Source organism: Carya illinoinensis, chromosome 12 (genome assembly GCF_018687715.1).
Source record: "Carya illinoinensis cultivar Pawnee chromosome 12, C.illinoinensisPawnee_v1, whole genome shotgun sequence".
Classification (NCBI taxonomy): domain Eukaryota; kingdom Viridiplantae; phylum Streptophyta; class Magnoliopsida; order Fagales; family Juglandaceae; genus Carya; species Carya illinoinensis.
This window is the reverse complement of record NC_056763.1, coordinates 21,097,749-21,108,962: the sequence shown is the minus strand read 5'-3', so window position 1 is coordinate 21,108,962 and position 11,214 is coordinate 21,097,749. Positions and strand designations below refer to the sequence as shown.

General features: G+C 37.2%; 1 protein-coding gene across 1 annotated transcript; it reads right to left on the bottom strand.

The window, feature by feature from the left end:
* Positions 1 to 2,066: 2,066 nt before the first annotated feature.
* Positions 2,067 to 5,385, bottom strand: LOC122289026. The gene is made up of 3 exons (XM_043095908.1): positions 4,973 to 5,385; positions 2,594 to 2,758; positions 2,067 to 2,266 (listed from the first exon to the last, which is right to left on the bottom strand). Exons 1-3 carry the CDS (start codon positions 5,217 to 5,219, stop codon positions 2,232 to 2,234), a joined length of 447 nt encoding a protein of 148 aa, XP_042951842.1. The 5' UTR covers positions 5,220 to 5,385; the 3' UTR covers positions 2,067 to 2,231.
* Between the last annotated feature and the right edge of the window lie 5,829 nt (positions 5,386 to 11,214).

Genomic DNA, 11,214 nt, shown 5'->3' with positions numbered 1-11,214 from the left:
TAAGCAAATACGATCAAGTGATAATTTGACAGATTTATTCACTAAAGAATTACCAACTGCAACATTTAAGAAGACTGTGCAGAACATTGGAATGCGAAGACTTCAAAATCTATCATAATGCATTTTTCATGGGGAGTAAATGTTTTAAAGACTAGTGTTGATTGTACTTTTTTTCTTTCGTTAAGGTTTTTTTCCATTGAGTTTTCCTTTGCAAGGTTTTAATGAGGCAATCCTAAAGCGCTTAGCGGTACACATGGATACTGTACTCTTTTTTTTTGTCATTGATTTTTTTTCTACAGGTTTTTTACTTGATAAGATTTTAACGAGACATATTCTTTATGTAGGGTCATCTAAAGAGGAGGTGTTATAAACGGATTTGTATGAACATTTTTAGCCGTCAATTAAGACCATGTTTAGCCATCAATTAAGACCGTCCTTAGCCATCAATTATGACCGCCCTTAGCCGTCAATTAAGACTTAATCTATACCTAAACTCTTTTGTACTTCTATATGTATGGGTATCATTCAAGGTTTTCAATATCAAATAATCATACGCATTCTTTCATCTTTCTTTCTTTTTCTTTCTCTCTGTCTTTCCCTTTCTCTCTTTTCATTAGTTTCATAACAAATATAAAATACCAAGTAAGAGATTAGTAAATAATTACTCTTATAGCAATACAAAAGAATGTTGTCCTAATGAACATAAAAATAAAAATAATTATATCGACTTAATAAATTGGTCTTGACCTATATTCCTTGTTGAACCTGAACGATGAGAGGATCCCATAATGGCTATCCATTTGGCAGATTGACTAGGTGTGATACCCGCATAGTGCGGGGTGAGAGAGACCCTTCCCCATACCCCTCCCCACACCACACGGCGTAGGGATTTTCATCCCCCCGTCCCCCGCCTTCCCCCCCACCCCCCTCCTCCCCCCGGGGTCAACCCAATGACCCCATTGGGTTTATAAATTTTTTTAGGTCTAAAATTTTTGTTTGGACCCAAATTATAACATAATTTAATTTATAAATTAAAATTTATACATTAAAAAAAAATATAAACTCATTAGAGTTTATTTTGGATTACCTTGATCTCCTAGGCTAACTTTTATATAAGAAGCCAAGATAATATAATAGTCATTCATAAGCAATGTGGGACTCAATATCCCACCCCCCGTCTCTGCATGGATGGTGCAGGATAGCTCATCTGCCCATGCGGGGGGGCATACCCTCCCTACCCATCCCTAGGATTGATGAGATGCGCTGCTATCACCATTTTGGGGAGTTTGATTTAGAAACCCACTCGTTGCTTCAAATCCTCGACAAAAGAGGTGATAAAAGACATGCTTTAAGAACTTTTTTTTTTGAGAAAAATTAAGAACTTGTTTGATTATATAGATGAGATAAAAAAAATTTGTGAATAGTAGTAAAATAATTGTAAATAGTAGTAAGATAATTTGTAAATAGTAATAACATAATTTGAATTAAGATATTTTTATAGAGTTTTGGAAAATAAGAGGAAAAAAAATTAAATAAAAATACTATATAGTTAAATTTTATTATAATATTATTTTTGTTTTGAGATTTGAAAAAGTTGAATTATTTTTTGTATTTTGTTTGAAAGTTTAAAAAAATTATAATTATCAGGTAATGATTAGATGAAAAAGTTAAAAATTTGAAATTAAAAAAATATTAGTGTTTGTGTGTTTAGATGAAATGTGATGAATTGAGATTGTATGTGAACCCACACAAGGCCTAAGTGAATGGAGAAAAAAGATTGAAGAAGCATTGGTTGAGATGGCGTGTGGGTGGGTGTTCATGGTAGGCAAGACGACTCTAACTCCCGACATCTTCCATAAAAATTGGGAGCAAAAGGCTTCAATGACCAAAAATTTACAGATCAAAGCGGTAGTCGGCCAGATTTTATTTAAAAATAAAATTGAAAATGACAAGGAAAAAAACTTTTTTATAAACAGTGGCTCCTTTCACATTAATGCTAAGACATTTTGTATTCAAAGTCTAGTAACTGAACCTATGTGTGTGATATGTGGACGGAAAGCAAATACTTGTCCAAGAACCGAAGTTTGCAATTCTTGGGGAAGAATCATAATTCATTAACTTGCAGTCACCATCACAACTGATATAATTCTCACGGAATGCGAGTAAAAGGAGGAAGAATAAAGATCAAACATGTACCAAAGATTCCAAGCACCTGTAATACATGACCAATGCTAATGTTGTCCAGAACTTTCAACCGCCATTTTCTCTGCATGATACACAACCCTTTTCAGTTCCAAGAATGGGAAGTAATAAGAAAGCAAAGTAAAATAAATTGACAAATCATCAATCATGTGTATAATCAGGATTCCAATTACAATCCACAAAATGCTTCACTTGCGAGAGCTTAAAAGATAAGGAATTTGAGAAATTTTAATGGTACCCATTGATGTAGACTACACCTAACGTAGTATAGCGTATACTAATCACTGAATATATTACAACAATGAAGATATAAGTACTGAAAGAGTAAAAAACTCATTGATGAGGAAAACAAAGAGACATTAGCATGCCGTTCAGGGAGAATTGTGAGTACCATGTAACACGCCCATAGATAGCATTCGATCTATATTATCAAACCGATGTTGTATGGATTTTAAAACTGAATTCAGTGATGAAACTCTCTTTCTAACACCTGAAATCTTAGCAGCATGCTGCATGATGAATGGTAACGGTGCATCTTCTAACAGTTGATCAAGTTCTGTCAAAGCATGAGGTACTTATGTCAATATAATACTTCAAAACATAGAATTTCTATTTACACAAGGAAAAGGCACAGCATAGAATCTGAGTATAAGTAAACTACCTCATATAAATCCATAACAAGGAACTACAGAATTTAACAAGTCTATAAGCCATGTACCAGCAAAGTATCATCGTCCTTATCAACTAATTAAGACCATTGGACCATTGTCCATATTTATGGTTTCTAAGGTATTCTGTAAAAAGGTTCTGTGAAAGCTATTCTTCAAAATCATTTTTGGGCTTGCTGCTCTGACAACTGATTGTCAGCCTCAGTTATAAGGCAATATGTAAGACAATACAATTCTGGATAAAAGGTTTACTGCAAAAAAATTGAAGCAATTTAGGAAGATAATGGAAACCAAGTCAATTTCTGGGCAGGGCCCCTTTGGGCTTTGCATAACTGAGCTAGTTTAAACCAAATCTCATATCGCGGGAAGAAGAAATTACATGCATAGGTGGGGATCGGGGGGAATCATTGAAGGAGGTGATTCCATATAACTTTCTTAAATTGTTGAAAGCCAACATTAGGGATTATATATATATATTAATCCTAAAGCAATCAAATTTTACATCATATAATAAAGGCAAGCAAAGCCTCATTAAGTAGACAAGCATTTTCTATCAAATAATTATCCAGGGATAATTACAGTTTTCATCCACAAACTATTACTCCATTGTCGTTTACTCCCAAAACTTTAACTCAATGCAACTCAAACCCTCATCTGAAGTTACAGTGTTAGTTACTCCTATATGTAAAAAGTTACAGTTAACATTCTTTGAAGATTGTGAGCGATGGAAGAACATAGAATTTATCTCTTCGATACTCTATCTTTGTACAGCCAATATAGATATGGGCCAAGTTTTCATGACTTTCTTATATCTTTTTCTATTTCAATTAGGTGTTACTCCTGTATGACCAGGGTAATTGGGCCGTGTCTTTTTCTATTTCAAATATGGCTATTTCTTGTTATAGAGGTAAACAAAAGTACAATCCCTACCTAGAGCCAGCGGAGTGAAAAAAAAATCCACATAGGCAGCCCCAGTGAGAATTAAGGCTCAGTCGAGTTACCTAGAAACTATGCTGGAACATACTTATACCTAATAATGAAACAACCAAAACATTATCGATAACTCAGGGACCATTGTACAGTCAGCCCAGAAAATCTGAAAATCACAGAAATATTGTAGCTTACAAAATGTCTAAACAAACAAAGAACATTAAACAAATACCAACAGCATACAAACTTTAAAATTTAAAATAGATAAGACTTTATGGCTCCATTAAGAGTTTTGAAAAATCACAAGCAAGTCCATCAACTCTGGACCGTATTTCCAGGTTTCTTATGTCTTGAAATTTACCATTCCTTGATCTGTTGTAATCTATATCACATGTTCTTTACAATTATCAGTACCCAGTGCCTCTACAACTACTCGTCCTCCCTTGCCCACCCGTACCCCACCTTCATCCCATACAACGTAAGATATGCAACCAAAAGTTTACCAACTCTATCCAACTCCAAATCAAATTTCAGATTTTGATGATGGTTATTGGAGACCTGCCCAAACATGCAGCCAGAAATGCATCTTTGTCCTCATTTATGTCAAACAAAGTAAGAAATGCTAATTACATAGGTGCTCCCCATGCCAAATATCATGCTAGAACCGAGCCCCCAGGCCCCAGAATGTCCCATCTTATGCCATACCAAATGGTTCCAAATGCCCACTAGTAAGAACTCACAAGACTATCAGGCCATTCAACTACCCCATCTGCACACCTCTTCCTTATCTCAAGCTTAGAAAGAGTGCATCCTTTTCTAGAACATAATTCAAAAGCCATCACTGTGGAAGAGCTCGATGCTTCTAACCTCCGAACGGAACACCTAAGGTCCCCCAGGATATCATAAAGAGACGAAATATGTGAAAGTCTAGTGCGCCAATGCACCGATACTTACAAATACCCATACGCACTTTGAATGATACCGTTTGGCTCTGATTTACAAGTTAGAAATCCAGTAGTGATGAGTAAGGGAAGTTGTACTTGTTGAAGGATTTTGGTGCCGCTTATTCATATCATACTGCAATTCACGTCTACAAGTACACTTGCGCACACAAAAAATAAAACAGAAAATAAAAAGGTAAAATGCGAGAGTGATCCAGGTGCAAATTAAACCTCGAGTAAGACGATGGAGAGCGGAGGAGAGCTGGTCCTGGCTTCTGAGAGCGTCCTCAGCTCTGGAATCGAAGTCTCTAATTACAGTGGCGAGCGTCGAAGACAGCCCTCTGGACACAGCATCAGAAGAGCTCTTAACAACATCGGATTCAGATTGTGAATTCGGAGAAACATGAGTATGATTTTGAAAAGAAACACTGCTATCATCCTCAGTGGTATCGCAATTGCTGTTGTCCACAGTTTCCATTAATTTGGCTCAGCAGAGATCTTCCAATTATCGGTTCTTCGGCTGCTGGGGATTTGTTCGTCCTCCCAATCAAATCCAACATTTACATCTATGGCATCGCCCAAATACTCAAGAGGACTGCCGAGAAAAATGTAAATAAATGAGAACTGGGAGGTCGAGGAACTTTTCAAATAACTCTTACGTTTTACAATTTCTTTTTTTTTTTTTTTAAATACTTCCGGCCGGCCAAAGAAATATCGTAGGTGAGTAAATCGCGTGAAATTATAAAATTATTTTTATTATAAAATAAATATAATATATTATATAAAATTATATCAATTTATAAATTTATTTTTTTAGAATTTATTTATTGTTATAATAATTTTTTTCTATCAATATATTAAAATTATAATTAAACAAAAAAAAATGATACGCGATAATTTTTTTCACAATACTTTATACAAACTTGTTTAAATGATAAATAATTTTATAAAATAATTTATAAAAGCAATATCATTCTAAAGAAATATCATCAATTTAAAATATGATTGTATAAAAAATTATAAAAAGGATTTTATGTGTGTCATTCATCAATTAACAATATTAAATAAAAAGAAATTATAATTGCAGTGCACAAATACCATATAATCACTTTAAAAAATAATAAATACGAAATCTACATGAAAAGAAATTACTTTATTAATCGTAGATTTTATTTTTTTCAAAACAACTATATAGTATTTATGTATTTTAGGACTGTATGTAACATTATTTATATTTCAATATATATATATTATGAAGTTGGGGTTTTAAGGTTGCAATTGTGAATGGGGAACTATGGTGGCCATATTTAGTTTCCTCTTCCATCTCATCGCTTAAATACCAACGTTTGGGGCACACAAGGCGGCGATTGTGGGAAGGGACATCTCTTAGAGACTTGTGGTTAGATGTGGTGTAGGTGAAGTTCATATGTGTCACACACTGGTCTATTGATAGTGCTATATTGATGGTGCTATAGGATAAGTATTCCATGTGGTGCATGTAAGCCTGTAGTCATCGAGGTTGTTATGTTTGTTGGCAACACAATTGCCAACAAATTTGCAAGCTCGGGAGACAAGTTCACTGTATAGTTAGTGAAAAGTCCTCTTAATGAACAGAAGAAAGGTTGAAAAATGTGAGATGAGATAGTTTTGTGTTTCGACATTTTGTTTGGATACTTGAGATGGTCTCACCGTACGAGACGGTTTCACCTCATCTGTGTTTCAACTCAAGCCCCAAACAACGTATTAAATGTTCTCGAGAAAGCAGGAAAACATACATGCGGAAAAGGAACTGTTAGCACCTATGTATCCTCTCTTATTTTTATTTTTTCTTCTAAATAAGCGATATTATATGGAAAATTATACCATTACAAGACACAATATTTTAGAGGGGTGGGAGTCCCTAACAATTACCCCTAAACAAACAAAAGTATACCAAGAAAGATAAAAAAAAAAAAAAAAAAAAAAAAAAAAAGTGGATTTTAGAGTCAAAAGTATGACTCCTACCCAATCCCATTAAGGGGATTCCGCTTAAAGCCGTTTCAAAATAATCTGATGAACAGACTATTAAACTACAATCAAAAGCCGCAATTGAAAAATGTGTGTTGCTTTTTGTTGATCCGGTCCAACTAAAGGGGATTCTCACAACCATTTTATCTTGATATTTGATTAGGAAAAACATAAGGATGTAACAATTGGAAGATGTTCTGATACACCGGTGAAAGATCGTCACTAGCTGTACATGCCACCCTAGGCGAAGAAAAGGAAGTCGAATATGAAAGATCCAAGGTTGCTATCCCCAATGGTGCCACGTGTGGAGGCAGGGGACTCTTTCACAATCCCTAGGAGGATTACCCGAGACCACATCTTGATACAGCTCTTGGAGGATCAAAACAGTCACATGGCTAGCCCGCATGTATGACTTGGCTCATGCTCAGACACATAGCAAGCACCATGGAGGCTATTGGCTGCGTGCAGGCCTACGCATTCCCTTACTTGTACGCATGCGCACCCCAGCACCACTCAACAAGGTTAGTGGTGTCCCCTCACAAGCATTCCATCTAGCGCACAACTCCAAACCGTGCCTTGCAGACATGCCATCCAGCGCATGGCTCCAACCCGTGCCTTATAGTCCAGTGCCTAGACCATCAGCTTGGGCCATGCATGCCCATCGCCCAGGCCACCAGCTTGGGCCATGCAAGACCAGCGTACAAGCCACTTGACTAGGCCTCACAGCAATAACACGGCATCACCCTGTGTTTACCATCAGGCCTAGGCATGGCACCATGCCATGCCCACCATCAGCAGGCCACGCACAGTACCACATCGTGCCCACCATCAGACCAACACATGGCACCATACCATGCCATGTAGCCAGCCATCGGACCGGACCAGAACTAGCCCCGCCGTGGGCCATGCACCATCCTTGCCCACCATGGGCCTTGCATGCCACGACCATCATAGGGCCTTTTATCGATAATGTTTATTTTATTTATTTAATTTAATAATTTGCTAGGGACTTATTAGGGGTTTCCAATTTGTAAGCTCTATAAATAGGACTCTTAGTCATTTCATTGGGATCTTTTTGAACATTTGACATTTGTCTTGTATGGCTGGCCATTGTGCCTAGGATTCTCTATTCGATGCTTAACACTTGGGCTTCTTGGGGTGCAATTCGTGAATCTCCAATGAGAAGGATCACATCTTACAATTTGTGAATATGTGCGATTCTATTTATCTTTATTTATCAGAGGTTTCCTTTCAATCTTTGTGCAATTCGTGAATCAAAGTTGATTGGTCATCTTTTGCTCTTTGGAGTTTATCAGTGAGATTGTTGTGAAGTGTGGTTGATTGGAGGGGCATTGTGCTTCTCGAATTTGTGCTTGAGTTCTTCAAGTTATTCTTGTGTTCATATATTTTCTTGCATGTTCATAAGTTTTTCTTGAGGATTCTTGAAGTTTTCCATTTGCCAAACACACTATTCAGCCAACCCTTACCCCACCACTTACCTTGCACGCCCACACCACTTTCCATGGCCGACCATCAATCAAAACCTTATTTACCATATTGAGCCATTTGGCCATAGCCTAATTGGCTTGACCGAAACCCTACTTCCCATATTACCCCCACCATATCTTTCCATATATTATTTGATTAGTCATTATCCCTTAATTGACTCAATCAAATCACATCCCCAACCAAATCAAATCCAACCATTATCCTTTATCCCTATAGTCGGCCAACCCATTCCAAATCAAAATTCAAATTGCAATCTCAATAATTTAGGAGATCGCCATCAACCTAAGCCGTAGCCGAATCCCATCACTACCCTTAGCTGAAACACACATCCAACCTTAGCATCATTCACCCATCTTCCAACCCCAAACCACTCAAGTGGCGCCTAGCAGTCAAGAAAGTCCTTGTCATGCCCCATTACCACCATACCCTAGATCACCATAGCCCATACACCACCATTATTCCTACCACCAAACATTAGCCTTCATTCACCCAAGCTCCCATATTAGGCTACACGTGATCAAGGCTAAGCAAAAGAGTCCATTCGGTCAATCAAAGAGTAACAAGGAGAGGATAGACCCCTTAGTGTGTGAAGGCTTGATCGAGGTCCCCAACAGACTCGCCCAGGCACAGTAGCACGTGGGTTGCATGCACAACCCGTTTCGACATATTTCTCCTTTCGTCCGACAGATTAGGGGTTGGGGAGTCCAGTGGAGGGGCGCATGGCGGTCTTAGAAGTCCGATGAGCAGTAGATCAAAACACCAAGGTGCTACGGGCAAAAGTTTAGGAAAAAAAAAAAAACAGGAAAACACCATATAAAACAACTAAAGGTGACTGAACAGGCAGAGGGAGGGAAGAGCCAAAGCTCCAACCCCCCTGGGCAGAGCGGCTATGGTTGGCTGGGCGCTAAGCAGAGAAAAATTATCACTGGAGAGAAAGGAGGATCCCAATTGTTTCTTGATCTGTTAGCACCTATGTATTTGCTAACATATATGTCGCCTAACCTTACTTCTATAAAGAATAGGGTAATAATATCCTTACACATCTTTTATTATTATTTTTACTAGCAATGTTACGTATAGTCCCTAAATGGGGACTACAATACAGGCCTAGTCAATTTTATCTTTAAAATTATAAAAATATCCCTCCTAAAATGATGTTTTTTCTCATTTAATAAAGGGCCTGTAGAATTTATCTTTTTTTTACTACCTAGTTATTTTTTAGACCAATTATTTAATAACACATCAGGAAATGATGATTGGATGATAAGAAAAATAATGACAAATAGTTTTTTCCATATTTTAAATGTCGTTTGGATAATGAGTTTAAAATAGATGATATAAAAGTTAAAAAGTAAATAAAATGTTATTAAAATATTATTTTTTAGTAATAGAGATTTGAAAAACTTGAACTGTTTATTATATTTTATGTGAAAATTTGAAAAAATTATAATAATAAGATGAAACACTTTTATTATTCAAACGAGGTCTTATTCTATTTCAATGATTACTTGTTAAAAAACAGCATTCATGTTTGGCATGAAATTTTTGAAAGATGTATTCTTTTAGGTCTTCTGAGAGCGATTTGGTCAAGTGAAATTGCCATAGTCTGACCTTTGAGTTTGAAAACTTAGGTACTTCTGGATTGGCCAAATTTTGTGATCGTGTTAAAGAAAAGTTGGGGTCAATGTGTTCATTTTTCACCTGACAATTACATGAAATAAGCACATTGCAACCTAAATTTCAAATCAGAAAGTCAAGTACTTAAATTGATAGCTTAGATATCACTCTGCAAAATAAATGATAATCCAGGACCCTTTTATTGGCCACTTCGGAATAAGCTATTAAACATGCATGTGCATCTCCTATTCTATGGTTTGAAATCTAATCTTTCCTGGCCTATGTATGGATGCTTTAGAAAAGTTGCTGCATACATGGAAAACATATCATAAACAGCAACATTATTGTGATCTGGTTTTACGAGATTCTCGGATGGAGGTCCCATGTGGCCGGCGCCCCGCCGGGGGGGGGGGGGGAGAGAGACGGACTTGTTTGGAGATGCGGAAGAGAATGCCCGAGCTTGCAAAGTGTTCTGCACTATTGTTTTTATCTGTGATGCCAGCTAAATGGCATTGAGATGAAAGTGTCAGCTTTCTCTGCAGTATTGTCTTTTGTCAAACAGCTGCCAAACTAGAAGAGCATGTGCCCACCATTCTAAATCCATTTCTTTGACAGCATATTGTGGAAAGTGATGAAGGGAGTTGAGATGATTAGGATTGGGGTGCAAGATTTCGGATGGAATCCATGGTTGGCTTCCCGACAAGATTTAAGATGTCCGCCGGCCACCATCCTATAGAAGTGGAAACTAGAAAGATGCCTACTTGTTTCAATATGTGAGTTGCAAAGGGGAATTGCCATGACTTCTTCCCTAGTTGTGGGGAATATGTGCCTATTTTATCTAATGATACCACCTTCCATTCCCCGGGGACCAAGTGCGCCTGTGACAGCGAAGTCATTAGGAAGCAGTAGATTAGTGATTCTCGAAACGTTTATGGTTCTGGTTTTCGCTAGCCATTCAACCTTTCGTCTACGTTCACATTAAGTTGCTCAAATTCCCGCAAACAATGTGAAACTGATGAAGCATACAGGTGACTGTGGTAACCCAATGGTATGGTGTTTCATTCTTAAAAGGGAAGCCCTGCTTACTAGGAAGAGAAAGGGAACGCAACATGGCAGTGACCGTGGTCACTCAATGGTCTCCTCCCTCCCTCACTCACTCACTCACTCAACCAGCTTCCCAGGACCCAGTGTATGATCCTGTTACTATCTGACACTGTAAAAATGACAGTGAACTTTTAAGCTTGCGAGTATAGAAAAAGCTCAAGAGCACAAAGCAATATATAAATCTTTATTTTCTCTTCTTTAAATGTTAACTTTTTTTTTTTAACAGCTATTAAATA

Coding starts and splice junctions, on each gene's coding strand:
- LOC122289026 (XM_043095908.1), bottom strand. CDS start 5,219: ATGGAAACTGTGGACAACAGCAATTGCGATACCACTGAGGATGATAGC. Junction 2,759..4,972: donor TCTCCATCGTCTTACTCGAG/GTTTAATTTGCA, acceptor ATGCTTTGACAG/AACTTGATCAACTGTTAGAA. Junction 2,267..2,593: donor ATCTATGGGCGTGTTACATG/GTACTCACAATT, acceptor TGTATCATGCAG/AGAAAATGGCGGTTGAAAGT.